The 27481-nt window shown below is 35.4% G+C and overlaps 1 protein-coding gene across 3 annotated transcripts in view; it reads left to right on the top strand.

Annotated features, from left to right (window-relative positions):
* NFATC3 (nuclear factor of activated T cells 3) overlaps nt 1–27481 on the top strand; it is a 113018-nt gene that overhangs the window by 52818 nt on the left and 32719 nt on the right. For all 3 annotated transcript variants that reach the window (XM_064489034.1, XM_031458217.2, XM_031458216.2), the window contains exons 5-9: nt 3012–3184; nt 5949–6089; nt 14849–14904; nt 15962–16088; nt 25829–26836. In XM_064489034.1, coding sequence (XP_064345104.1) covers nt 3012–3184; nt 5949–6089; nt 14849–14904; nt 15962–16088; nt 25829–26836 — 1505 coding nt within the window. The remainder of the gene's footprint in view (nt 1–3011; nt 3185–5948; nt 6090–14848; nt 14905–15961; nt 16089–25828; nt 26837–27481) is intronic.

Genomic DNA, 27481 nt, shown 5'->3' with positions numbered 1-27481 from the left:
TCCTTTCAGGTTAAAGGGAGAAAGTTGGTATTTCCTGATGACATGATAGATTTTGCTTTACCAAGGAGACCTATAAAAACTTTATCACCTTTGCTTTTGGCCTTGGCTTCTTCTGGAAGTTCATGGTTAAGCTCAATTATGGTCATAGAAATTCATATAAGCCTAGATTTGGGATATATTTATTTCCTGTTCTTTCTATAAAATTTTTTTCTATTTCCTTCTTCTTGACCTTATTTGTATTTGTGTTGTAAAATGCCTCATATCCTTTCTAAAAATAATCTATAAATCAATAAATTAAAGAAAAAGGAGTACATGAGTTCCTAAGATAGATTCTCAAGAAATTGGGAAAGTCTTACATATGGAATAGTATAAAAAAATGGAACAGTAGGATCTAAACATATCTGCCTCCTCCTTTTCACATGGAACAGAGGTGGTGGTCAAGATTCATGTCTCTTCCCTAACCAGACCTGACATATTATACTGCTTGCTTGGATCAGACCAGAAAGAACAAAGCTGTGGAAATACCACTGTTACTAGTTGCAAGCAGCATAGCGCCTTCATCCTACCCTGCCCTGCTATGCACACACCTGAAGCTTCTCTGACCATCTATCTACTCTAGACTGTTAGATTGGAGAACAGGAATTCTGTAGGAACTTAGATTTGTGACAGCATTGTGTGTGTCCAAGAAAGGGCTGAGTAAGAACAATTAGGAAGTTACCCAAATCTAAGAAATCTTTTCCAGATACCTTACATAACAGCAGTTAATGCCAAATAAGCCTGTTTTTACCAGGAACTAATTACTAAGATAAACTGTAGTGACTGAATATAGTATAGTTTCAGATAGTGATAAATAAAAAAACTTGTGAATGATAGATAAGACCATTTTTCAAAATAATTTATGCCCAGGTGAGTTGTAGGTGTGTATTAAAAGGCTCCACTGTTCTCTAAAAGCAGTAAGGTGGGAAGGATTGATCACTATTCCCCTTGTTTTGCCTGCTATCCCACAGACTGTTCATTTCAAGCCTAATCTATCTTGGATGTGTAAGATCCTTTTTTTAAGATCAGTATACTAACCCAAAAACTATAGAGCCACCCTATAAGATACTTTAAATATACCAGTATTCATTGCCTTACCCTATTCATAACTCCTCTCTGTTTTAAAAACTAGATGAATGTGAATGTGGCAATGTTACACTCTGATCTAAAATATATTTGTATTATAAACAGAATTAAATGTTATTTTCATTCTTACATATATGTTGGGTTTTTTATTGGTTTGGTTTTTTCTTTTTTTTCATTTCTTAGCCAAAGTTTTAAGATTATCATTTCTGATGCTCTTACTCCAAATCTTCTGTTAGAAACTTAACTCTCTGCTAAAATAAATAACTCAATAATAAATAAAAATAATAAATACACAAATACAATGTATATAAATAATATATTATATACAATATAATATATATTATAAAATATATTATAAAATATATATAATATATTTAAATATATAATATATTTAAAATTTAAATATATAATATATGATATATAAATAAATATATAAAATAAATATAATAAACTATGAATAAATAAATAAAATAAACTCAGTAAAATGGATGATCTCTGGTATTCCTCTGGTATTTCCTTCTAAATACTCATGTTGGCATGTTGACATGAATAATCATTACCTTGATACAATTTGATCAATACTGCTCTGAGCTAAAGTGCAGTTTTTCATTATTAGTTAAATATAGTTTGTTATCCATAAATGGAAAATTTTTCTTCAAAAGTATTTACTTTTTAAAAAATTTCTTTTCCTTTGTCTTTCTGAAGTTGAAAATATTGTATTTTTCAGATTCTTCCTTGTGCTTTACTGGTCCTTATCCTGACAACCTAGTTCTATAACATATATTGTCCTTCAAAGTGATTTCTGCAGTCTCTGGGCAGTGAGCATTAGAGTTGGAACCATTGGTAGATAAAGTAAGAGGGCAGATAACAAGGAATGCCATAGGAGAGCGTTAACTTTAACTCGAATATTTGATCAAGTAGCTATCTCTTGCTTTATTCTTTCAACATGTGAATAACAAAGATATGTTATAGGTACTGTCGTTTCCTACCATGATTGTGTCATAAGCCGCTATACTTAGTAAAAAATTTTGAAGGATGATGAAATGTTAGACCTTAAATGCCAAAAATTTAATCTTACATGTGTATTCTTTAGAAAGACAAGCATGATGGATTGTTTTTATTAATAAATGTATCACTATAAAAGTTTAAGTATATTATTAATGACTTATTTATAGTCCTATAAGTTAATCTTTTCTGACCCAGTTACATGTATAGAATTAAACAGTCTTTTTACTTTATATTTCACTTACCGAGTTCTGGAAACAAACCACTCCCAAAATTAATTGGCTTAAAATAATAACTGTTTATTATTTTTTATGATTCTTTTTTGTTGGCCGGACCCAGTTGGTCCATTCATGTGGTGCACCTGAATTCAGCTGGGAGTTCCTCTGGGGTGACTCAAGTAGTTGAGGATTGTCTGGGCCTTTCTCTCCAGCACACTAGTTGGATTTCTTCATAGTGGCTTATGGCTCCTAGACAACAAAAGTGGAAGTTACAAGGCTTCTTCAGTGCTAGGCTCATAACTTACACAGCATCACCTAGTCACATTCTGTTTGTCAAAACAAATCATAAGGCCAGCTCTCAAGTGGAAGGGACATAGTTACTCCACCTCTTAATGGGAGAGGTAGCATGTGAGTACAGGAATGGGGAGGCATTATTAACAGTCCTCTTTACAGACAATATGCCACACTTACTATTACACTTTTGTCATACAAAAACATTTTTAATCCCAAAATTTAAATAGCAGAAAAGAGCAATCATATCTTTCTTTTGTGACCTGATTTTAGGCAGTGATAGCTTTTCCCTGCCAAATTACCAATAACTGTTCAACTGAGTTGTTTAGAACTAATTTTCAGTAAGCAAATAAAATTTGTATATTTTTTCTCTAGTATTGACTGTGCAGGCATTTTGAAACTCCGCAATTCAGATATAGAACTTCGAAAAGGAGAAACTGATATTGGCAGAAAGAATACTAGAGTACGACTTGTGTTTCGTGTACACATCCCACAGCCCAATGGAAAAGTCCTTTCTCTGCAGACAGCTTCTATACCTGTTGAATGCTGTAAGTGAGCTTGTGATGATATTTTAAAATTTTGTTTATAATAGGTCATTTTCTGTTTTGCTTATAATGTAATGTCTGGATCTGTAAAGTAACTGAAGTATAGAGTCTGGATAGCTGGTGTGATTTTTTTATATGGAAATAAGCTACATATTTAGGTGGGAGGAGTACTGATCTTGCAGTTAGAAAATGACTTGTCATTATAATTTGATCTTAGATAGCTATGTGGCTATAGACATTCTCTTGACCACAGTTTTCTTATCTGTAAATGAGGAAGGTGGGCTTGATTATGCCTGAGGACCAAATCATGAAGCTGTGATTCTGATACTGTTACTTGGTCAGCTTTGTTTCATTAAAATGTCAGCCTTCATGATGGATGATGCCTGTCTCTGTGTGACACTTCAGCTAAATAAGGACTTACAGGATTTTGTTTTTGGTGTTTTACCATAAATTCACTTACAACACCAGATTGAGAAGGTGAATTCTTTTCCCCCAAAGCCAAGAAATGAGAAAAGGCCCTAGAACCTTCTATCTGCTCAAGCCCTGGAGGACTGTGGACCTCTGGTAGGATAGCTGATAGAAGTGAAATACTGAGACTGAGTTACACCTTTAGCGTAGGTCTTTAGACTTAGAAGTGTTCTAATTCTGTGTCTTAGTTTTGTGTAGGAGGAAACTGGGGCACAAATATCTTAAGGGCTCCCCCAAAATTATTTGCTTGTTAGTAACAGAGCTGTGCCTAAAACAGGTTTTCTTAATATTCTTTGGATTATATTATACCATTGTATTTTTGTTAACCACATGCATTCTTGGAAGGCAGCTATGCTCACCAGCATACCACCAACGCCATATGCATTCTTAATTTGGGATCATACCTGTTTTACTTTTCTATGCCTCCTTTTGCTGTTTGCTGAATTGGAGTAATACTTTATCTGTCAGTTGAGCATGGGAATCACTGAGCAAATTCATTGTGGAAGTAATTTTTATATTAATTTTTAATAGATAATACAGGTACATGGTGCAAAATTCAAAAAGAATGAAAGAGTGAAAAGTAGATTTTTGAGTAAGCTAGTTCCCCTTCTTAGAAGCAGCTATCATTGCCAGAATCTGTTACCGTAGCAGAGTATTCAATGCCCATATAAACATATATTTCTCTCTTCTTTAGCAACATATTTTAAATATTTAAGTTCATAAAGTAGTTTGAGTTTTTGAGATGAATTTACTCTAAAATGATTTTCTGTTTTTTCTTTTAGTTTATTAAATTAATATGTGATTATTGTTGAGACTGGAAAATGCAGAATGCTACAGAGAGTAGTATTAAAATTTTTTGTAAATCACTTCTCCAAAATAGTGACTATTAACTTTTTTTTGGCTTTTCTTTTTTTTTTCTTTTTTTGTCTATGCATAAATATATAATATTTGGTATTTTCACTTACAGTGGACATTTTCTCATTGTTAAATATTCTTAAAAATACTTTTAACACATGCATAATATTTTAGTGTCACTTGTTGAACACGTTTTTGCTGTTACTTTGAATGTACCTGTGATGGCCAGTTTCCAACATAAGTATCTAAAACTTGTATTAGTCTACTCCCTAGGCTAGTCTGTGCTTGTTTTTATGCCCCTTTTTGTGAGCCATTTGGAACATAAGTATTTTCTGAGATCTAGGTTGGTGTATGGTGCTTCTTAAGTCGTAGTTCACCCTGAATTCCAGACCCATTCCCTATGCAGGGGTCTGTTCTACCATTCTCTTTGAATGGGGCAGGGATCCCAATTCACATACTTTTTGCGGCTGGGTATTAAATAGTTGGAAGTGCATGCTTTGTAAAGGCGTTCAAGTTTAAATTTCTTTAAAATGTTGTTCTGGCCAAGCAAAACACAGCTGACCCCCAGAGCCACCAATTTTCCACCCATGTTGTAGGACTAAAAGTAGACCTGTTTCCAAAATGTGAAGAAGGAAGTATAACCCAGACTTTTTAAAATTTGCTTTAATCCAGAGAGAATTTAGACGTTTGGCAGGGATCAACCCTTAGGGAACCTAAACAGTCAAAAGAAGTGTAATCTATAGCTTGAAACTCATGCATTTTTTTTTTTTAAAAAGGAAAGAGAAGAAAAGCTAGAAATGGGATCTCCAAAAAATATAACAACTTGGAATCAGTCAATATCAGAAAAAGGTGGCACCAAGGAAAAGTTGCTAGTTTAAAATTCAGTATTGAAATGTGTACTTTATGTATACTTCAGTTGTTTTTTAGAAAATTGTCCAAAATGTAATTCTGATGTCTTAATGACGATCCAGATAATTTCTTGATGAAAGGGTTGTTTGGTGTTTGTCCTTTAGAAACTTGTCTTATTTTAATTGTATGCAATATAATTGTGCATCTTTTGATTTAATTTGCTTTTTATAATTAGATTTATCAATTTTAATAGACAAGTTGTAGGAAAGAAATGTATTAAAAAACTTACACTAAAAGAGAAAGGCAAATGAGATAAATGTGTTGGGGTTAATATCAAGTTGCAGGCATTAATTAATTTCTCTTTATTAGTTTCTCTACAGTTATGGTCTAAGAAAGTAATTTAGAAATCACATGAATATAATAAATCTACTTTGTTTTCTAAATAGCGTAGTTATTTTAGTGGGTATTATTACCATTGTCTTGCATTTAAAAAACCCAGAGTTTGCTTCTTTTATAGCTAGAATTTTTCATCTATGTATTAAAGACTATAAACTAATATTTTGTTTCTTTTCAACTCTTAAAAAATGAAAAACAGCCCAGCGATCTGCTCAAGAACTTCCTCATATTGAAAAGTATAGCATCAACAGTTGCTCTGTAACTGGCGGTCATGAAATGATTGTTACTGGATCTAATTTTCTTCCAGAATCCAAAATCATCTTCCTTGAAAAAGGACAAGGTAAATAAGATAAGATTTGAGTTGACTGACCTCAGACTAAGGTGCAAAAGGGTAAAGTGAATTATTCAGACATTTTACTAACATTAATCACAAAATAGTTTTCCTAAAGCTGTAGGCATCATTTACACAGATTTTACTGTAAAGCAAACATTTATTAAATTTTCATATAAATATTAAGTTTTCACTAAGAATGTCTCAAAAGTAGAAGAATCCCCTAGTATTTCTACTTCTAGGGCTGTGTGTGCATGTATGTGTGGGTTTTCAAAAGAATTGAAAATACAGGTCACACAGAAATTTGAATACAAATGCTTTTAGCAGCATTATTTAGATAATAGACAAAAATGGCAACAGTGCAAAGGATCATCAACTGATAAATAAAATGTGGTATGGCCATACAATGGGATATTAGCCATAAAAAAGAATAAAGAACTGATTCATATTACAGTATGGATTACCCTTAGAAGCATTGTGCTAAATGAAAGAAGCCAGCACAAAATGTCCAAAAACAGCAATCCTTAGAGGATTCCAGGGGTTGGAAGGAGCTGTCAATGGAGTGTGACTGTTAATGGGTGCAGGATTTATGGAATTAACAGTGATGATCATACAGCACAGTGAATGTACTAAAAACCTCTGAATTGTATTCTATACAAGAATGAATATTATGTTATAATTATATAATTATATATTCATTTTTAGAAAAGTGGGAGAATCCTGTGTCTGTCAGGGCATTTGATTTTAGCTATTTAAAACATATTTCTATCAATTACTTCCTCTCTCATTTTTTTAAACATTTAAAGATGTGTAAAGTACCATTCTTATAAGAATACTTTAACAAATACTCATAACCTACTACCCAGTTGAAGTAGTAGGACATTTACCTCCGATGGCCTCTTGGTGCCCCTTCCCAATGGATCCCTCTCCTGAAACAGTCTTTGCTTTTCTTTATAGTTTTAGTTTATATATTTTACCCTGTTTTTGGACTTTATATAATATTGCATGTATTCTTCTGAAAATTGCTTTTTTTAGAAGTCAGTATTAATGTTTTAAGATTGGTCCATAAAACTGAAGATCTTTCACTTTCACTACTATACAGTTTCACTATATGTTCACTATACACTTTATTATCTGTTCTCTCACTGGGTATTTGGGCTGTGTCCAGTTTTTGGCACTACCAAGCAATAGCTAACAATGCTGCTGTGAACATTCGAGTTCTTATCACCTGGTGGACATAGATAAGAAGGTGATAATCCTTAACTTTTGTTAATCCATTAGGTGTAAATTAGTATCTTGAACTTTAGTTTTGAATTTCCCTGGTAACTATTGAGGTGGTTATGGGCATTCATGTTTACTTTTTTGTGCAATACCTGTTTGTGTCTTTGCCCGTTTTTTTCCCATTGAGTCAATTTTCATTTTCTTATTGACTTACAGAGTTCTCTATGTATTCTGTATATCAAAGTGATTTGGGGATGTGTCCCAACTTTCTCCACTGTTTAAAAATATCTATGTGGTAGCCTTACCTCCTTTTGAACATGTGACAAAACTCACCTTTGAAACCTTCTGGGCTGGGAGCTGTCTTTGTGGGAAACTATTAATATCTGATATAATTCTGTTCAAGGTTATAGGATCATTTAAGTTTATATCTTCTGGAGTTAGTTTTGGTTATTTGTATTTTTCCAGGTGAATAGACAAACACACTTCAGTGTTTCTCCTTTATTCTCACAATACTACCACGCTCACAACAATTCTGACACTAGATATGTGGGTTTCCCACACATCAAGCAATTCTTCAACACCAACTAGGTGTCCTGAATTCAATTTAATTCAATTCTGACTCTAACTGTAGTTAGTGCAGACACCACTGGTTATGGGTTCAGTCCCATAAGACTGCCCCCCACTTCAGATGCCAATTAAAAGTAGTAAGTTCCTAGGTACCACAACTTCTGCTCAACTTGGGTACAAATCAGAGGTTCTCATGAGCCCCTTCTTGGATTCGATCCTTTGGTAGGACAGCTCAGAGAATCTTTAAATATATATAAAAAGGTGTTTTGGTTTTTTTCACTTTATAATAAAGGATATAAAGGATACAGATGAGCATCCAAATGGAAGAGATACACAGAGCAAGTTATGTGGGAACAGGCATGGAGCTTCTGTGCCCACTATGGGTTTGCCACTCTTCCAGTACCACCTTATGTTCAGTAACCTAGAAGCTCCCCGATACTGTTAGGATTTTTATGGGGCTTCATCACATAAGCATGGTTGATTATTCCATTTCCAGCCTCTCTTTCCTCTCTGGAGAATTGGGGGTGGGATGGAAAATTCTAAGCTTCTGATTATGGCTTGGTCTTTGTAGTGACCAGCCTTTATCCAGGAGCCTGCCAGGTCACCCCCTTAGAACAAAAAGATACTTCCGTCACCCAGGAAATTCCATAGACACTCTATACAAGAAACCGGAGCCAAAGACCAATGTATATTTTTTTCTGTTATTTCACACCAGGATTTTATTTATTTCACCTAAGTTTTCAGATTTATTAACATTAATTTGCTCATAATATTTCTCTCTCTGCATCTAGAGTTATAGCACTTCTAAAAAATCTATTTCTGCTGTTTTTATTTGTGCCATCTCTGGTTTTTAAGTCAGTTTTTCCAGAGTACTTGGCTTTATTGATCCTTTCAGTTGTGTCTTTGTTTTCTATTTCCCTGATTTCTGTATTTTTTCTTCTTTATACTTTTTTCAGCTTAATATGTTCTTTTTCTTAATTTAAATGCTTACTGCATTTGTTTTCATCCTTTCATCTTTTTAAAACTTTATTATTTATGGTTATAAATTGCCCCATCTCTTAATAAATTGCACTATCTCTTGTAACTCCACTATCTCATATTTATTATTGTTTTTTTTTGGGGGGGGGAAGGGAGGAGGTAATTAGGCTTATTTACCTTTAGAGAAGGTACTGGGGATTGAACCCAGGACCTTGTGCATGCTAATCATGCACTCTACCACTTGAGCTATACCCTCCACCTCCACAATCTCATATTGTACTATCTCATAAATTGCACCATCTCTTGTAACTCCAGTACTTTTTCCACTGAATTTTTTTCTTAGAGTTTAAATATGTTTAGATCTTTTCATCCTAAACATTCTCTGTCCCTTGACTCTGTCACCCTCATAAGCTATTTTATTTCTCTTTCATTTATCATTCAACCTGAGGAAAGTAATCTGTCATCTACCTTTATTGTCTTACGTACTACTTACTGTTTAGTCTTTGTCTTTCACTATATTGAAATCATAACCTCCTAAAAATCTGAGAATCAGCTATTCACTCTCCTTGATGGCCTTTTCTTTCTTGGCTTTTGTGTAATTATACATACCTGATTCTAACACATCTTTAACTATTCCCACTCATCTTTTTATCAGTCTTTTTGGCCCTTAAATATAGCTGTTTCCCAAGGTTTTACATTTAGCTTTCTTTTCATTGTATTCCTTTGTTCTGGTAGATTTCATCAGTTACCAAATCTCTATCTGTAGATTTCTCCTAAACTTCTAACCTGTGCTTGAAAGTACCCAATGAATATTGCTACATAAAGGTCCCACTGATACTAAAATATCAGACTTCACAAACCAGTTCATCTCACTGTCATCTCATTGTCAAAACCTTCTACTTGGACTAGAAACCATTTTTCCATCTGTCTTCTTCTTCCTTAAAACTCACTTCCTTCCAGCCCTTTCAACCCTGACTAGTACCTGGCTGTCTTCAAGAAATACCAATTTTGTTTCACAATTATGAATTCATCAGTTATTTATGAAGCAACTGCTATGTTATAGACACTAGACATTTGGGTTGCCTGCTTTGATAGAACCTACATTCTAGTGGGGGAACAGACAATAAACATATAAACAAATAAGTGAACAAGATAATTGTAGACAAAAGTGCTATGAAGTAAGAGGGTAAAGTGATAGTGACTGAATAGTGAACTATTTATATCTGGTGGTCAAGGAATGTCTTTCTGCAGAGGTCAGATTTTAAGCAAAACAAGAAGCATATAACAGACCTAAAGGGAGAAATAGGCAGTAATGCTATAATAGTAGGGGACTTTAGTATCCTGCTTACATCAATGGATAGATCATCCAGATAGAAAATCAATAAGGAAATATTGGCCTGAAACAACATGTTAGACCAGATGGACTTAACAGATATTTACAGAACATTTCATCCAACAGCAACAGAATACACATTCTTCTCAGGTGTACATGGAACATTTTCCAAGATAGGTTGTATGTTACTCCACAAAACAAGTCTTAATAAGTTTAAGAGGACTGAAATCCTATCAGGGATCTTTTCTGACTACAATGGTATGAAACCAGAAATGAATTACATAAAACTGAAAAATTCACAAATATGTGGATCTTAAATAACATATTACTGAACAACCAATGGGTCAAAGAAGAAGTCAAAAGAGAAATTAAAAAATACCTTGAGACAAATGGAAATGGAAATGTAACAAACCAACATTTATGGGCTGCAGCAAAAACAGTTCTAAGAGGGAAGTTCATAGCAACAGAAGGCTACCTCAAAACAAGAAAAATCTCAAACATCCTAACTTTACACATCAAAGAACTAGAAAAAGAACAAATGAAGTCAAAAGTTAGTAGAAGGAAGGAAATAACCAAGATTAGAGCAGAAATAAGTGAAATAGAGATTAAAAGGACAGTAGAAAAAATCAATGAAACTATGAGTAGTTCTTTGAAAAAAGAAACAAAATTGACTAACTAGATTCACCAAGAAAAAACGAGAGGACTCATAAAATCAGAAATGAAAGAGGAGATATTACAGCTGATACCACAGAAATACAGAGGATCATAAGAGACTACTGTGAACAATTAAATGCCAACAAATTGGACAATCTAGGGGGGGAAATGGGTAAATTCCTAGAAACATACAACCTACTAAAGACTGAATCATGATGAAATAGAAAATCTGAGCAGACTGAATGAATACTAGAAAGGAGATTGAATCAGTAATCAAAACCTCCCAACAAACAAAAATCCGGGATCAGACAATTTCACTGGTGAATTCTAACATTCAAGGAAGAATTAATACCAAAATTCAAGGAGCAATTAATTCAAAATTCAAGGAAGAATTAATACCAAATTCTTACAAAAATACGAGAGGAGGGAACTTTTCAAACATTTTACAAGGCCAGCATTACCCTGATACCAAAACCAGACAAGGATGCCACAGGAAAAGAAAATTACAGGCCAGTATTCCTGATGAACGTAGATACAGAAATCCTTAACAAAATATTAGCAAACCAAATTCAGTACTTTAAAATGATCATATACCATGATCAAGTGAGATTTGTTCCAGAGATACAAAAATGATTCAATATTTGCAAATCAGTCACACATTAACAAAATGAAGGATGAATCATATGATTAAAAAAAGCATTCGACAAAATTCAGCATCCATTGTGATGTGCTATACCGTAGAACCTTGTGGTTTATCTGTTTTATGTATAGTAGTTTGTATTTGCTAATCCCAAACTCCTAATTTTTCCTTCCCCGCCCTTTCATCTTCGGTAACTGTAAGTTTGTTTTCTATGTCTGTGAGTCTGTTTCTGTATTTTATAAATAAGTTCTTTTTTATCATTTTTTTAGATTGCACATATAAGTGATATCATATGATACTTTTCTTTCTCTGTGTGACTTCACTTAGTATGATAACCTCTTGGTCCATCCAAGTTGCTGCAAATGGCATTGTTTCCTTCCTTTTTATGGCTAAATCCACAACTTCTTTAACCATTCATCTGTTGTTGGACATTTAGGTTGCTTCCATGTCTTGGCTGTTGTAAATAGTGCTGCTGTGAACACTGAGGTGCATGTATCTTTTTGAATTAGAGTTTTCTCCGGATACATACCCAGGAGTAGGATTGCTGGATCATATGGTAACTCTGTTTTTAGTTTCTTAAGGAATCTTCATACTATTTTTCATAATGGCTGCACCAAATTACATTCCCATCAACAGTGTAAGAGGGTTCCCTTTTCTCCACAGCCTCTTCATCATTTATTGTTTGTGAACTTTATGGTGGCCATTCTGACTGGTGTGAGGTGATGTCTTATTGTAGTTTTGATTTGTATTTCTCTGATAATTAGCGATATTGAGCATCTTTTCATGTGCCTATTGGCCATCTGTATATCTTCATTGGAGAAATGTCTGTTTAGGTCTTTTGCCCATTTTGGATTGGGTTGTTTGGTTTTTTTGTTATTGAGTTGTATGTGCTGTTTATATATTCTGGAAGTTAAGCCCTTGTCAGTCACATCATTTGCAAATATTTTTTCCCAGTCTGAAGGTTGTCTGTTCATTTTGTTTATTGTTTCCTTTGCTTGTAAGTTTAATTAGGTCCCATTTGTTTACTTTTGCTTTTATGTCTTTTGCCTTGGGAGACTGACCTAGGAAAACATTGCTACGATTTATGTCAGAGAATGTTTTGCTTTTGTTTTCTTCTAGGAGATTTATGGTATCCTGTTTTATGCTTAAGTCTTTAAGCCATTTTGAGTTTATTTTTGTGTATGGTGTGAGTGTTCTAACTTCATTGATTTACACGTGGCTGTACAGCTTTCCCGACACCACTTGCTGAAGAAACTGTCTTTTCTCCATTGTATATTATTGCCTCCTTTGTCAAAGATTGACTATAGGTGTATGAGTTGCCTATCTTTTCAGCCTCATTTCTTACTGCTCCCTCTTTCTTCCTTTGTACTCTACCAGCACGGCTGCTTATGGTTCCCTATATCATGTGGTTTCTTCCCATCTTGCCTTTGTTCATACTATGTCTTCTGCCTAGATTACCCTTCCCCTCAACATCATTGTGGTTCAACCTTATCTTTAAGACTTAGTTCAAGAACTTCTCAAGTAGCTTTCCTTGTCTCATACTCCTACCCCAAGGCTAGGTTAAGGACCCTGACCTCTGTGCTCTTAGTATATCCAGAATGTACCTTTATTAGTTATTATAACCATGATGTTTCATTATAGTGAATTGTTTATATTGCCTTTCATCCACAGATTGAAGGCAGGATATCCTGTCTCCATTATCTCAGCAACTCAAAGTGCCTGGCATGTTGAGACCCAACAAGTGATTGTTGAATTGAACTATAATTCTGAGTAGGCATAGCATTTGTCTATAGTGTCTCTTGTGCACAAGGGTAACTATTATCTAGTAATGAGACTGCAAATAGGATTGGAAAGTGATAGTCACAGTCTAGAAGGCATTTCATTGGGTCTTTCCCGGTATCTTCACAGACCAGATGAAGAAGTCATGCTGGCTTTGAAGATATTTGTATGAGTTAGTCACTGGGTGACTGCCCATGATATAAAAAGAATGCTTTAGGATAGCTGTACATCAGACTGGAGTGAGAGCTGTAGTAGCAGGTAGGGCTCTCCCCAGGTAAACAGTTCACTTGGGATGAAGAGACAGAAAATGTGCTGGCCAGATCTTTAAAGTGACAGAAATCTGGAAAGCCTAGCAAATAGCTCAGAAGACCATCAGTATCTAAAAAGATCTTTTTTTGTTAAAGAAATTATACACGTTTAATTGATGCAGTAGTTAAATGTTTAACAGTCCTGTTAACACTAATGTTTTTAGGGCTACCTAGAAGCTGTGCTAATTAGTTTTCTCTCTCTTTTTTAAATTGAGTTGTAGTCGGTTTACAATGTGTCATTTTCTGGTGTACAACACAATTTTTCAGTCATATATGAATATACATACATTCATTTTCATATTCTTTTTCACCATGAGTTGCTACAAGATTTTGAATACATTTCCCTGTGCTATACAGTAAAAAGATCTTGACAAGCCACGCAATACTAGAAGGTGAAGTCTAGTAGGGAGAAATGAACATAACAAGGGTTAGGGGTTAAAAAAAAAAACAACTGTGTAATTTCACAGTGTGGGCACTTGAGCTTGGTAGTAGGAAAATGTGGCAGACTGAGGAACACTTGCTGGCCAAACACTAAGTGTAAGAGTCAGCATGGTGTAGCTGCCCCAGTAAACTTCTATTAACAGAGAGAGAACATCTCCATATAAAATGGCAAGCGCCTCAGTCACTCTCTGTCATGCTGGATCATTTCTCAGCTGGGCTATTCAGTCCTTGGCCTGATGCATTTAGAGGGAGGTTGTCACACTGCAGCAATGTTCAAGAAGAATGATCAGGAGAGCTAAACTGTTGTTTAGGGATACATGGAGAACTGGGGATACTAGCCAGCAGAAAAGGAGACACAGGCAAACATATCTACCTTTAAACATCTGAAATATTAATCTCTCAGAGAAGCACTCAGGATTTTTGTGGGGTGACTGCAAGGAGTAGTACTTAGACCAGAGGCTGGATACTAGAAGGAGACAGATGTCATCTATCATGAAGAGCTTTCAGCGGCAATTATTATCCAAAGATGAAGTGGGTTAGTTGGTTAGGGAGTGAGTTTCCTGTTGCTTAAGGCATACAAGCAGAAGTTGGCCACTTGGTGGAAGTAATCTCAGAAGATTTTCAAACATCACTTAGTAGAATAAAATTGTGGGGCCTCCAAACTCAGGCAGCCCAAGATCTTTCTCCACATTTTCCCCCTTGAAATACACATTTTATTTTCATAACAGAAGTCAATGAGATAAAGATTCCTTTTGCCAATAAATTTGTGACACTAGATACATTAGATTTTGTTTATGTGCTTTCTGACTTTAATTACTTTTAACTGTAAATTGTTTTTTTTCAACAGATGGGCGACCTCAGTGGGAAGTAGAAGGGAAAATAATCAAGGAAAAATGTCAAGGGGTGAGAAGTTTACCTTATTTCTTTAGAAATGTGTAAGAAGCTTAATGAGAAAATTGGATAATGCTACCTTATGGTATAGATGAGGAGTCTTTTTTCTTTTGAGTAACAGAAAAGTAAACTAGAATTTTTAGAAGTTTGGATGAAAGATACTTTCCTGATACTAAAATTAAAGTTTAAGAAGGTATCTTTCTAACAGTTGGTGTCTTTTTTTCTCCTTTTTTTGTGTACAGGAAAGGAGAAATTAGAAATGAAAGGTTATTGGAAGGTTCTTACTGAAGTTATCATTAATTTATTTCCCTGAATTCAGTGAAGAAATCAAACAAGTTCAGTGAAGGCTATACATAGTTGGCAAAAAATAGGAGGACAATCCTCAGGGGTTTGTGTATTTAATACACTATTCCCAACTCCTCCAATTAAGCCTTCCCGGATTCAACACTGCAAGCCGTGGTTCCATCATCCTGGTCAAAATAGAGACAGAATTTTCTCTGGGATAGACAACACCACTTCCCACAATGCTCTCCAAACACCTGGAGAAATTAGGTTAAGGATTACAATTGGTTTGGGGCTAAAGGTTTTCATCCTGCTTGTGTAAAATTATTGTTGATATGGATACAGATTTTGTGTATTGCCAATGTAGAACATTTTGAATATAAAATTTAGGATAAGAACTCTAAACTGTAACACAACTTGGGAAATATTAAACTTGATTAAAAACTGGAGCAGACTTCCAGTTAAGATGTCTAATGTAGTATTTACTAGAAAAAAGTATCTGACTATATAGTATATAAGACTTTTTATTTCTGCTACAACTAGAAACCCAGTTGAGTGATTGGAAAGCAATTTCTTCTTTAATGATTTACTTGAAAGACCTTTCTCTGTTAAGACTGAAGTATCCATAGAGTAAATCTCCAGATGACTTACATGACCAATTGATGTGTATAATGATCTATGATGGAAGAGCATGAGTAGTTAAGACTTATGAGCTGTGTTGAGTTTAGCAGGTGCATTTCATTTTTAGTTCTGAGTGTAACACAATCTTGCTTTCCATGCTCCTTAGGCTCACATTGTCCTTGAAGTTCCTCCATATCATAACCCAGCAGTTACAGCTGCAGTGCAGGTGCACTTTTATCTTTGCAATGGCAAGAGGAAAAAAAGCCAGTCTCAACGTTTTACTTATACACCAGGTATGAGGTGGTGTTGTGATGGTTTACTATAAAACTCTCTTTTGTAATGAATAAAAAGTTGTTTAATGAATCCTATTGGATTGGATTGGATTGGAATGTTTAAGGTAGGGTGCTTATAACCAATAAAAATCCCAGCATATGCCTAATCTGTAAAGTTTGTGTTGACTTTAAATATTAGATCTGCTGTCAGTTGTTATTTTGTAGTCATTTATTGTAAGGAAATCATAAGATTGAATGTAGATTTGAAGTTGGTTTTTCAGGAGCTACCAAGAATCACCAGCATTATAGGAAGGGCAAGTCTTTGTGAATATGTGTGAACTCCCCTTGTGCCTTTAGGACTGTATGCAGTGTGCCTGTTTCATAGTGTCTTCATCTCATCCCACTTCAATCAGATGGAAAAATCTCTCATTAAATTTTCATTTACCAAGCAGCAACTGTAGCATATTATGGGCTATGGAGGATATAAAGTTGATGGCAGAATTTCTGATTTTATAGATACACCCTAACAAAGGAGGCCTCCACACCTCTTTTTGCAGCAGTTAAGTGCTATAAGTTTCCAGGTCTTGATTGTGACACATAAATATTTTATGCAGTAATTCATGCTGATGTCTACATACTTAAAGAACAAATATTTGTAGAAGTCTTCTCTGCTAGGTGCCATGTTAGTCACCAGGGCATATGATGATAAAAAATCGTAGTGAACCTTACTATCCAAAACTTATTCTTGCAAAAACTTTTAAATCGTTTATAGTAAATGAAAAGAATAAATGCTTGAATTTGAAAGGGTGCTGGTTATTAGTGGTCATTCATTTGTCATCATATTTTTTTTAACATTTTTTATTGATTTATAATCATTTTACAATGTTGTGTCAAAGTTATCATATTTTTTAAAGCCTGACTGTATATCATTTATAGCCTCTAAAGACCACTTATATTCCAGAGTCTGAAAATTAATATTACTTGATTATGGTAATACATTATTTGGTAATAAAATACTTCAGCTAATTTTCAAATAGAATACAAATCTTTGAAAACTAAAGATTTTGGTTAGCCATTTCATTTACCCATTAATTCACTAATTTTTTTTGGTGGGGAGTTAGTTAGGTTTGTTTGTTTGTTTGTTTGTTTTAATGGAGGTACTGGGAATTGAACCCAGGACCTAATGCATGCTAAGCATGTGCTGTACCACTGAGCTATACCCTCCCCCAATTCCCTAAGTATTTAAGGGCACATTTATGTGGGCACAACCTATCTCAGCTTCTTCTCTCGTGGAACATATAATCTAGTGGAACAAATAGGAGCTAATAAATCACTAAATAAATGAACTACAAATTTGTAATTAGGAACTGAGATAAAGACGATGAAGGAAAAGTAAACAATGCTGTGGGTGAAAATAACAGAGGGACCCTTGCCTAGGCTGATTGAGAAAAGACTTTCATAAGGAACTGATACTTCAGTTGATAACTGGAAAATAATAGTAATACTTTATGATTATATAACATTTACTATGTTCTTAGTACTGTTCTAGGCACTTTCTATATTGATTCATTTAAGCCTCATAATAGACATATGGGATAGGTTATTACCTTATTTTACAAATGAAGATACTGAGTGGTTAAGTAATATGCCCAAGGTCTCACAGCATGTGTCTTAGAGCCAAACGTCATACACAGGCAGTCTAGTTCCAGAGTCTGGGCTCCTGACTGTTATGCTAGACTACATCTGTTTGTTCATTTATACAGCAAACATACAGAGCATTTAGTGTGTGCCAGGTGCTATTCTAAGCAGTTTATTCATAATTACTCATTTATACTCCCATAACCCTATAAGGTAGGTACTGTTGTTCTCCCCATTTTGCAAATGAGTGAACTGAGGTCACAGCTAATAAGGGCAGAGGTGAGATTTGAATCCAAGTAATATGGCCATAAAGTCTATACTGTTAATTACGATGTTAGATAAAGTGTGGGAGAACATTCCAGATAAAGGCAGCAGCATATGCAAAGGCCTGTGGTTGATTGGATCATAGGGTATTACAAGAGTTGTAAGAAGTGAGCTTTAACAGAGAGGTGATATGATCAGACTTGTATTTCAAAAATAATTTTTCTTATGTCTCTTTATAAGATGTTAATGACCAGTTTAGTCTTCTCTCAAATTACTAATTGTGGAGTGTCAGGTTTATATGGGAGAGACTCAGGAAGGTTAAAAAGGTGATTCAAACAGCTAGAGTGTTTGGAATGTATAGGGCAGAGAGCATCAGTGGTGATAAAGAATATCAGGTTTCTGAGAAGGATAGGAGAGGAAAGGATTTTAAATATGCAAATTGGAATGGACCTTAAATGGGAGAAGGAACAGGAGGGGAAGGTAAAGTAAATGAACAAGATGGTTGTACATTAGAAAGTTTTATACCCGCTCCTGGGCATATATCCAGAAGGAACCCTACTCCAAAATGACACCAGCACCCCAGTGTTCATAGCAGCACTATTTACAATAGCCAAGACATGGAAGCAGCCTAAATGTCCATCAACAGATAACTGGATAAAGAAGATGTGGTGTATTTATACAGTGGAATACTATTCAGCCGTAAAAACCGACAACATAATGCCATTTGCAGCAACATGGATGCTCCTGGAGAATGTCATTCTAAGTGAAGTAAGCCAGAAAGAAAAAGAAAAATACCATATGAGATCGCTCATGTGTGGAATCTGAAAAAAACTAAAACAAAAACAAACAAAACAAATAAAACATAAATACAGAACAGAAACAGACTCATAGACATAGAATACAAACTTGTGGTTGCCAAGGGGGTGGGGGGTGGGAAGGGATAGACTGGGATTTCAAAATGTAGAATAGATAAACAAGATTATACTATATAGCACAGGGAAATATATACAAGATCTTATGGTAGCTCACAGAGAAAAAAAATGTGACAATATATATATGTTCATGTATAATTGAAAAATTGTGCTCTACACTGGAATTTGACACAACCTTGTAAAATTATTATAAATCAATACAAAATGTTAAAAAAAGAAGAAATGAAAGTTTTATAGATTTAGTAATGGAGAGTTTAGGGAGTTTCCATATGATAACTTCAATTTTATTTCTGAAAAGAATCACATGAATTCTCCTGTTGTGAGCAGAAGGAAGAGATTGTGGGTGATCTGGCAGTTTAAGAATGGAAAAGTTTGGAAAAGTTGTTATAAAGTGAAGAGGGAAAGTAAGTTTTCCCAGAAACCTAATAGGATTCTAGGCATGATCAAAGAGCACCTTTGATGTTGATATTGATGAATTTATAGATACTGATTAGCTCTACTGCAGAACTCCATTAGCTCTATCTTAAGCAGCTTCTTTAGGGCAGGGGGTAAAATATGTATAGTAGGGCTCCTCCAGGGTAAGATTTACTAAAGACCCATGGTCCAAGAATGTTATCAAACGCTATTGAGATGAGGGATTATATAATCTAACTTGGATAAGAAGGGACAGGGCTTCCAAGATTGAGGGAAAAATACAACAGTAGGGTCAGCAGATTAGAGGTGTTGATTACTACCATCATAGTGGTGGCAACAGGCAAACAGAAAGGAGCAAATGTAATGCCTTTACATTATCAGCTCTTGAATTGGGAGGACAGTATAAAGGCAGAGTCCTAGAGGGTATTACATATGAAAATGGAAATCAGTGGGGCCCCAGAGTGCTGAGAGAATATTGGATTGGACTGCAGCTGTCATCACTACTGGCCTTGTGGTTGACAGAATACAGATCAGGTGGTACACACCAACAGAAGGAAGAATGGACACAGGAGTGTTTGGATAGTCCTTATTCTGGTTGATTACTACCTTTCCTTATAACATTTGGCTTTTTTGTTTTTCTAAAAAAATTATGATTAAAAGTTTTACAAAAGCAAATACATTACTGTGGGGGTTTTTTTAGAAAAACAAGTTGAAAAAATACTTTAAAATATCTACTCTGAAACTGTCATTCTATCCTTCTAGATCTTTTTGAGCCATGTATAGATAAATCTTTTTAAAAATAGAAATGGAACCATACTATATATACTAATTTTGTAACCTGAACATTTTTATTTTTCCTCATCAGTGGATATTTTTACAGAATTTTAATAGTTTCTTAGAAGTCTATTGAATGACCCTGTCTTTGTTATGTTCGAGTTGTATTTGTTTTATTAATTTGAATGAGTTCTTTAGAGATTTTTGCCATTTGTTTATGGTGTGGCAAATAATTCCTTTTTAAATTTTACTTATAAAAATTTTAGATATTCATAAGTTGCTTGTTTTTTATTAAGGGATTTGTTGATTTGTTTCCTTTTTGGCAACCCCTTAGCAATAGGGATCTGACCAATATCCAATGGAAGAATAGTCACTAACTGCAAATGCCTTATTTTTTAAAAAGGTGTTTGTTTAAATTAGAAAATGTGTTTATCTAAAAAAAAAAAGAAAATATGTTTAACATTATTTGTCCCACAATCCATTCACTTTATAGAATGAAGTCAGTTTTCAGCATAATGTGTATGATTCACAAATTACAGCAATTGGTAAGGGAGCACACAGCCCTTCCTTAGCGGTACTGCCTGAACTTCTGCCTAACCTCTAGCTTTAGAACTTCTGAGATAGGGGGCCATACCCCAACCCTAGCACCCCTGAAGCTGTTGAGGAACTGTTTCTCCCTCTGAAGCCCAGCAGAAGTTATTTGTACTTGGAAGTACCACCTAGCTCTGGTTTTTAGAATTATGGGGATTTTTCTAAGCAGCATTAGAGCTAAACTCTCGTGTAATATTTTGCCTGTGGGAAGGTATATTCCATGTTCCAAATAGTTGACTAGACAGACTGACTTTTGGATTGTGGTTGTTTTGATTGGGGGAAAAAGCCTGCCTTATAGTCAGGAGATCAGATCTCAGCTCTGACACAGACTGTAACTACTACTGATTAACCTCCATAAAATGAGGGTATAATACTCATGCAGTGGTTTTCAAATTGTTTAAATGGTTTTATTCTTCAAATAAAGTCTTATGCAAAAAGCAAATATATAAAAAAGGATGAAAGCTAGCTTGGGTGCTCGGTTTATACTGTAACAGGAAATCCAGAGCTCTAACTCTGGATCCTGTTTTTACACATCTATTACTTAAAGAAGAGTTGTGAGGCTTCTCATGGTTTGAAAACCACTACAACAGTTGATTTTTTTTTGCTGGATCACTCCATTCATCAATATTCTAAACATGAGAATGAGCATATATAATACAAAAGATAAAATTAATCTGTTTCTGAAAGTCATCTCATTCCAGATATTGTAAGGTCTGTTTAACTGTATTTCCCTCCAAACAAGAATAAATTACCATAGGCCAGCAGTAGGCACTTCTTATGGTTTGGTCAGGTTGGAGTCTGAATCTCTTATAGACAAAAAGAGTGGTACTTGATTTGGTAGGGTGGATGTACGTTCAATTTAGTAGAGCAGAACTATTAGTCTGGGTACCCAGATGTGGGTCAGGAACATAGAAACAAGGATTGGATTATGCAAAAAAGATTGATATTATGCTGTAGTTTTCAGTCCCTCTGTCTCATTTTTCATACATGATAACCAATTACTTATGTAACCAAGGGCCCCACCTGCTCCACCCAGGGTTAATCAGACTTTCTTGGATATTTTCCTTTCTTATGTGGTAATATGACTCTGGGTATAGGGTTCACCATGGCTTTCCTGGGACCCGAGTAGGAGCCAAAGTAGAAGACGAAAAAAATCCAGTAGGCCAGGGACAAAGTTCTAGTTCTCCCAAAGTCAGAAGAAAAGTAAGTATATCAAGACATTAGAGAAGTCAGGAGCCAGTAAACACAGTGGACCTGAAATGAAATACTTGAGCAAGAATCGGAAACTGGATGGAAGCCTGGGTCAAGAAAATGAACGTTGTGACAGAAGCAACAAGAAGATTGGAGTTGTTGTCTCATTGTTAGGGGTGGGCTCACCAGTTGCCAGATTGAAAAGCTAAAGCAGATGAATAATGAACCCATTCTTTTCTTGCTAGGAAACCAGAGTAAAGTGTAGAACTCAAAAGCACCCCCAAACAAACACTCCATTAATCACCTCTTCTACAGTAAAATAATACTATCAGGGCTGTCTTTTTTAAAAAGCAAGGCTGTCTAAATTCTTACCTTTATTTTCTCAGATTGATATAGTGCTTATGTACATGGCAGAGGTTAGATAAATGGTCAGATGAGATTAGACCTTGCTTTGGGTATCACTGTTACCTTCTTTTGACATAAAATGAAGTTCTTACACGTTGTGAAGGTCATGAAAATTTTAATTATGTTAATTAGTAGTAAACTAATTCAAAACTTGGAAAGAACAATGAGATGTGAATTTAGGAAAATTATTTTTAAATGAGTTGTAGCACTTCAATAGGAAGGTAAAGTAGATAATTTTTAGTGGGCTGAAGTGCTTGCCAAGAGAAACCAGTTGTTTTGACATAATAAATTAATGATTCTTTTCTACTTTGATAAGCATATTAAGTAAAGTAAGCAAAATACATTGATTCCTACCTTAAGCATTTCATTCATCAAGCAGATTCATCCTAAATCATGGATCTGCTACTTTTTCTCATGTCAGAAAGGTTGATGATTGGTGTTCGTAGCTTCTGCTTGCTTGATGGAATGGTGAAATGGAACCTTCTTGGTAATAAAATATACTGCAGTGATTAAAAGCATGGACTTTGGAGGGAGAAAAACTTGTCTTCAGGTCCTTATGATACCACTTAGCTGCTGTGAAATCTTAGTGTCTTTAATCTCCTTTTCAGTATACTCTTCTATAAGGCAGGGATAATAATAATCCCTACTTCATAAAAATTGTTTTGAAGTAAATTAGGACTTTCAGTTGCAAGTAACAGAAACCCAATTCAAGCTAGCTTAACAAAAAAGAATTTATTGGCTCATATAACTGGAAGATTAACTGGAATGCTGGCTTCAGACATGCTTCAGCTCAAGCAGTGTTGTCTCAGGGCTTAGGCTTTCTCTTCATCTTAACTCTGCTTTTCTTTCTGTTGGCTTTACTCTCAGGCAGGCTTTCACCATATAGCATCTCTAGCTTTGTTTCATCTCTGTAATTACCAATCCTAGAGAAGAGAACTGGTAAACCAACCCCCCAACTCCTGTTGAGTTGTAGTTCCTTATGTATTCTAAATATTCAATCCTTTTCAGAAATATTATTTGCAAATACATTTTCCATTCTGTGGGTTATCTTTTCACCTATTGATAGTGTTTCTTTGATGTTCAGAAGTTTTCAGTTTTGAAGTTCAGTTTATCTGTTTTTCTTTTGTTGCCTATGCTTTTGGTATCCTACTTAGGAAACCACTGCCACATCCAATGTCATAAAGCTTTTGCCCTTTGTTCTAAGAATTTTGTAGTTTTAGCTCTGTGTTAGGTGTTTGATCCACTTGAGTTAATTTTTATACATGATGTCAAATAAGGTTACATCTTTATTATTTTGAATGTGATATCCAGTTGTCCTAGCACTGTTGGTTGAGTAGACTGTTCTTGCCCTGTTCAATGGTCTTGGCACCCCTTGTTTGAAGAGCAGTGATTATATATGTAAAGGTTTGTTTCTGGACTTTCTGTTTTATTCCATTGATCTATCCTTATGGTCTGTAGGTCTATCCTTATGCTTTGTTGTAAGTTTAGAAACTAGGAAGTGTGAGTCCTCTGTCTTTGTTCTTTTTCAAGATTGTTTTGGCTATTTGGGGTCCCTTGAGATTACATATGAATTTTAGGATGGATTTTTCTATTTCTGCCCAAAAATGCCATTGGGAATTTGATAGGGATTTCACTGAAACAGAAAATTGCTTCGGAAAGTACTATGTTCTTAGCAAATAATTAAGTCTTCCAATTCATGAATCCAAGATATCTTTCTATTTATTTATCTTCTTTAATTTCTTTTGTAGTCTTTTATAGTTTTCAGTGTAAAGCCTTACACTCCTTGGTTAAATTTATTCCTAAGTATTTTATTTTTGATGCTATTGTAAATGGAATTGTTTTCTTGATTTCCTTTTTGGATTGTTCATTACTCGTTTATAGAAATACAACTCATTTTTGCATGTTGATTTTGTATCCTGCAGCATTATTAAATTGTTTATTAGCTCTTCTGGGTTTTTTGTGGAGTCTAGTACTTCTTTTGATCCCCCATTATTCATCTTGTAATATGAATCTGATGATGGTTGAGGATCAAATGAGTTACACATGAAAACCATTATAAACTAGAAGCTTTATGAATGTCAGATTCATGATTTCCAGTATATAATGCTGTAAAGGACTAAAACTCAGGGGTTTTTTTCCTCCCTCTGTAGGGAAAAACCCAGTTCTTCCCTACTGGGTTTCCCTCCTGGGAGTCTCCTTTATTACTCACACAGAACACTTTACTTCTCACACTACTAGTCACCATCTGAAGGTTTTTTCCTCACAAGTAATTCTCTGACACCAGCCAAGTGTCCTACAATTTAACTCAATTGTAACACTACCTACCTGGAGATAGTGTCATATCCCACAGTTAAAGGCTCAGTCCCACAAGATTTGCCCCACACATCCCGTCCCCAATCCCCCAGCTTCTGGTCACCTATGCTTCTGACCAACCAGCTAAAAATCTGAGGTTCCACAGAACTCAGGGAAACACTTACTTACATTTACCAGTTTATTAAAAGATATGTTTATTAAGTTTATTAAAGGATACAGATGAACTACCAAATGGAAGAGATGCATAGGGCAAGGTATATGTGAAGGGACACTTCATCAACCTGGAAACTCTCCGAACCCCATACTTTTGGGACTTTTATGGAAGCTTCATCATGAGGATATGATAAATCATTAACACCATTTTCAGCCCTTCTCCTTCTCAAGAGAATGAGGGGCGAAGCTGAAAATTCCAAGCTTCTAATGAACCATGGCTTGATGTTTCTGGTGACTAGCTGTCATCCAAGAGCCCACCCACTCACCTCATTAGAACCAGAAACACTCCTCTCACCCAGGAAATTGCAAAGGTTTTAAGAATTCTGTGGCAGGAACCAGCGGCAAAGACCAATATATATTTTCTATTATCTCACAGTTGTAACATGTAAAACCAGGTGATTGGTAAGTTTTAGATCAAAGATCTCAATTTAAGGCTTTTATTAGCCATAGGATTTTGGGATTTCATTAAAAAATTACTTATTTTTAAATAGGTTTTATATATATATATATAGTGAAAACATTCAAAAGACCCAAAAACTTACACAGTAAGAAGTAAATCTCCTTCATTCTCCTATCCCCTAGTCACCTAGTTTCCCTTTCCAGCAGTAAATCTAGCAGTTATCAGTTTCATGTGTATCTTTCCAGAGATATTTATATGTATATAAGCAAAAACATGTATGTCTGTATACATATGTATATATACACACAGCATTTTATGTACTGTAGTTCAGTTTTTTTTGTTACTTAGCAACATATCTTAGAGATCTTTCCAACATTACTTTATAATAGAGTTCTATATGGTATTGTTTCTTTTTTAACTTGAATATATTTAGAGCAAGAGCCACTCCCTGTTGTCTTATAGTTTACTGACTTCATATATTTATGGTATCTGCCTTCCCTGAAGACATTTGAGTTTTCAACCCCTAGCTTGGATGTGTGCTGCAGTTGTGCACCCTAGAATGAAGGCCTTTCGTAATTATCTTATGTGTTATGTAATTACATTTATTTTAATCATTTCCTTTTCAGTTTTGATGAAGCAAGAACACAGAGAAGAGATTGACTTGTCTTCAGTTCCATCATTGCCTATGCCTCATCCTGCCCAGACCAAGAGGCCTTCCTCAGATACAGGACACCTACATGACAGTGTACTGTCAGCACAGAGAAGCTTGGTTTGTCCCATCCAGCAAACATATGCATCCATGGTAACCTCATCCCATCTGCCACAGCTGCAGTGTAGGGATGAGAGTGCTGGTAAAGAACAGCATATGATACCTTCTTCAGTCCTCCACCAGCCTTTTCAAGTCACACCAACACCTCCTGTGGGGTCTTCCTATCAGCCTATGCAAACTAATGTTGTATTCAATGGACCAACTTGTCTTCCTGTTAATGCTGCCTCTAGTCAAGAATTTGATCCAGTTTTGTTTCAGCAGGATGCAGCGCTTCCTACTTTAATAAATCTTGGCTGTCAACCACCGTCATCCATACCATTTCATTCTTCAAATTCAGGCTCAACAGGACATCTCTTAGCCCACACACCTCAGTCTGTGCAGACCCTGCCTCATCTGCAGTCAATGGGATACCATTGTTCAAACACAGGACAAAGATCTCTTTCTTCTCCAGTGGCCGACCAGGTCACAAGTCAGCCTTCCCCTCAATTACAGCCCATTACGTATGGTCCTTCACCTTCAGGGTCTGCTACAGCAGCTTCCCCAGCAGCCTCTCATCCCCTGGCCAGTTCACCACTTTCTGGGCCACCATCTCCTCAGCTACAGCCTATGCCTTACCAGTCTCCTAGCTCAGGAACTGCCTCATCACCGTCTCTAGCCACCAGAATGCATTCTGGACAGCACTCAACTCAAGCACAAAATACAGGCCAGGGAGGTCTTTCAGCACCTTCATCTTTATTATGTCACAATTTGTGTGATCCAGCTTCATTTCCACCTGATGAGGCAACTGTGAACATTAAACCTGAACCTGAAGAGCAGGAACCTAACTTTTCAACAATTGGTCTGCAGGACATCACTTTAGATGATGGTAAGTTCATGTCTGTGTTCTTAAAGCAGTGAAGATCCAGGAACTTCCTTCTCTTAAGAGTCATAAGTTACCGTGGATTGCTTCTTGGCATATGGTTGGGCTTTTTAATAAGTTGTTACTAGAAATATGTTAATATATGACTCTGAGAATAGAAATGAACATATGTGCTTTAAAGTTTATTTTACCACTAATATCTATTGCAAAGGGTGAGGCTTTGAGTGATAACCTACCACTCATTTGTGATGGAACTGAAGATAGATTTAGTGGGCATTTTTTCTTTCAGAACATATATGAGGTCACAGTGTCTAGAGAATGGAATTTAGAAGTGTTAATTTAGTAAACATTGCTGAATGCCATCCATTTGCAAGGCACAGAGTTAGATGCTAGAAATACCAGCAGTGTATTAGGACAGAGTTCCTGTCCTTGAAGAGACTCACACAAGTAAAGAGCCTACTTCTCTGTGGCCCTGCCAGCTTGCTGAGTCAGATAGTGGTGATGGTACAAGACCAGACTGGTTTGCTGCTGCTGGTACAGCTGTTGGCACCATGATAAAAAGAAGCTATTTATATAAATGTAGCAAGTTGGTATGTAGACCCGTTTTTATGAAATCAATAAATTGGACTGCAGTCTGGAATATTAGTTATT

This window comes from Camelus dromedarius, chromosome 9, assembly GCF_036321535.1.
Source record: "Camelus dromedarius isolate mCamDro1 chromosome 9, mCamDro1.pat, whole genome shotgun sequence".
NCBI classification, from domain to species: Eukaryota; Metazoa; Chordata; class Mammalia; order Artiodactyla; family Camelidae; genus Camelus; species Camelus dromedarius.
This window is presented reverse-complemented; position numbering and strand designations above follow the sequence as displayed.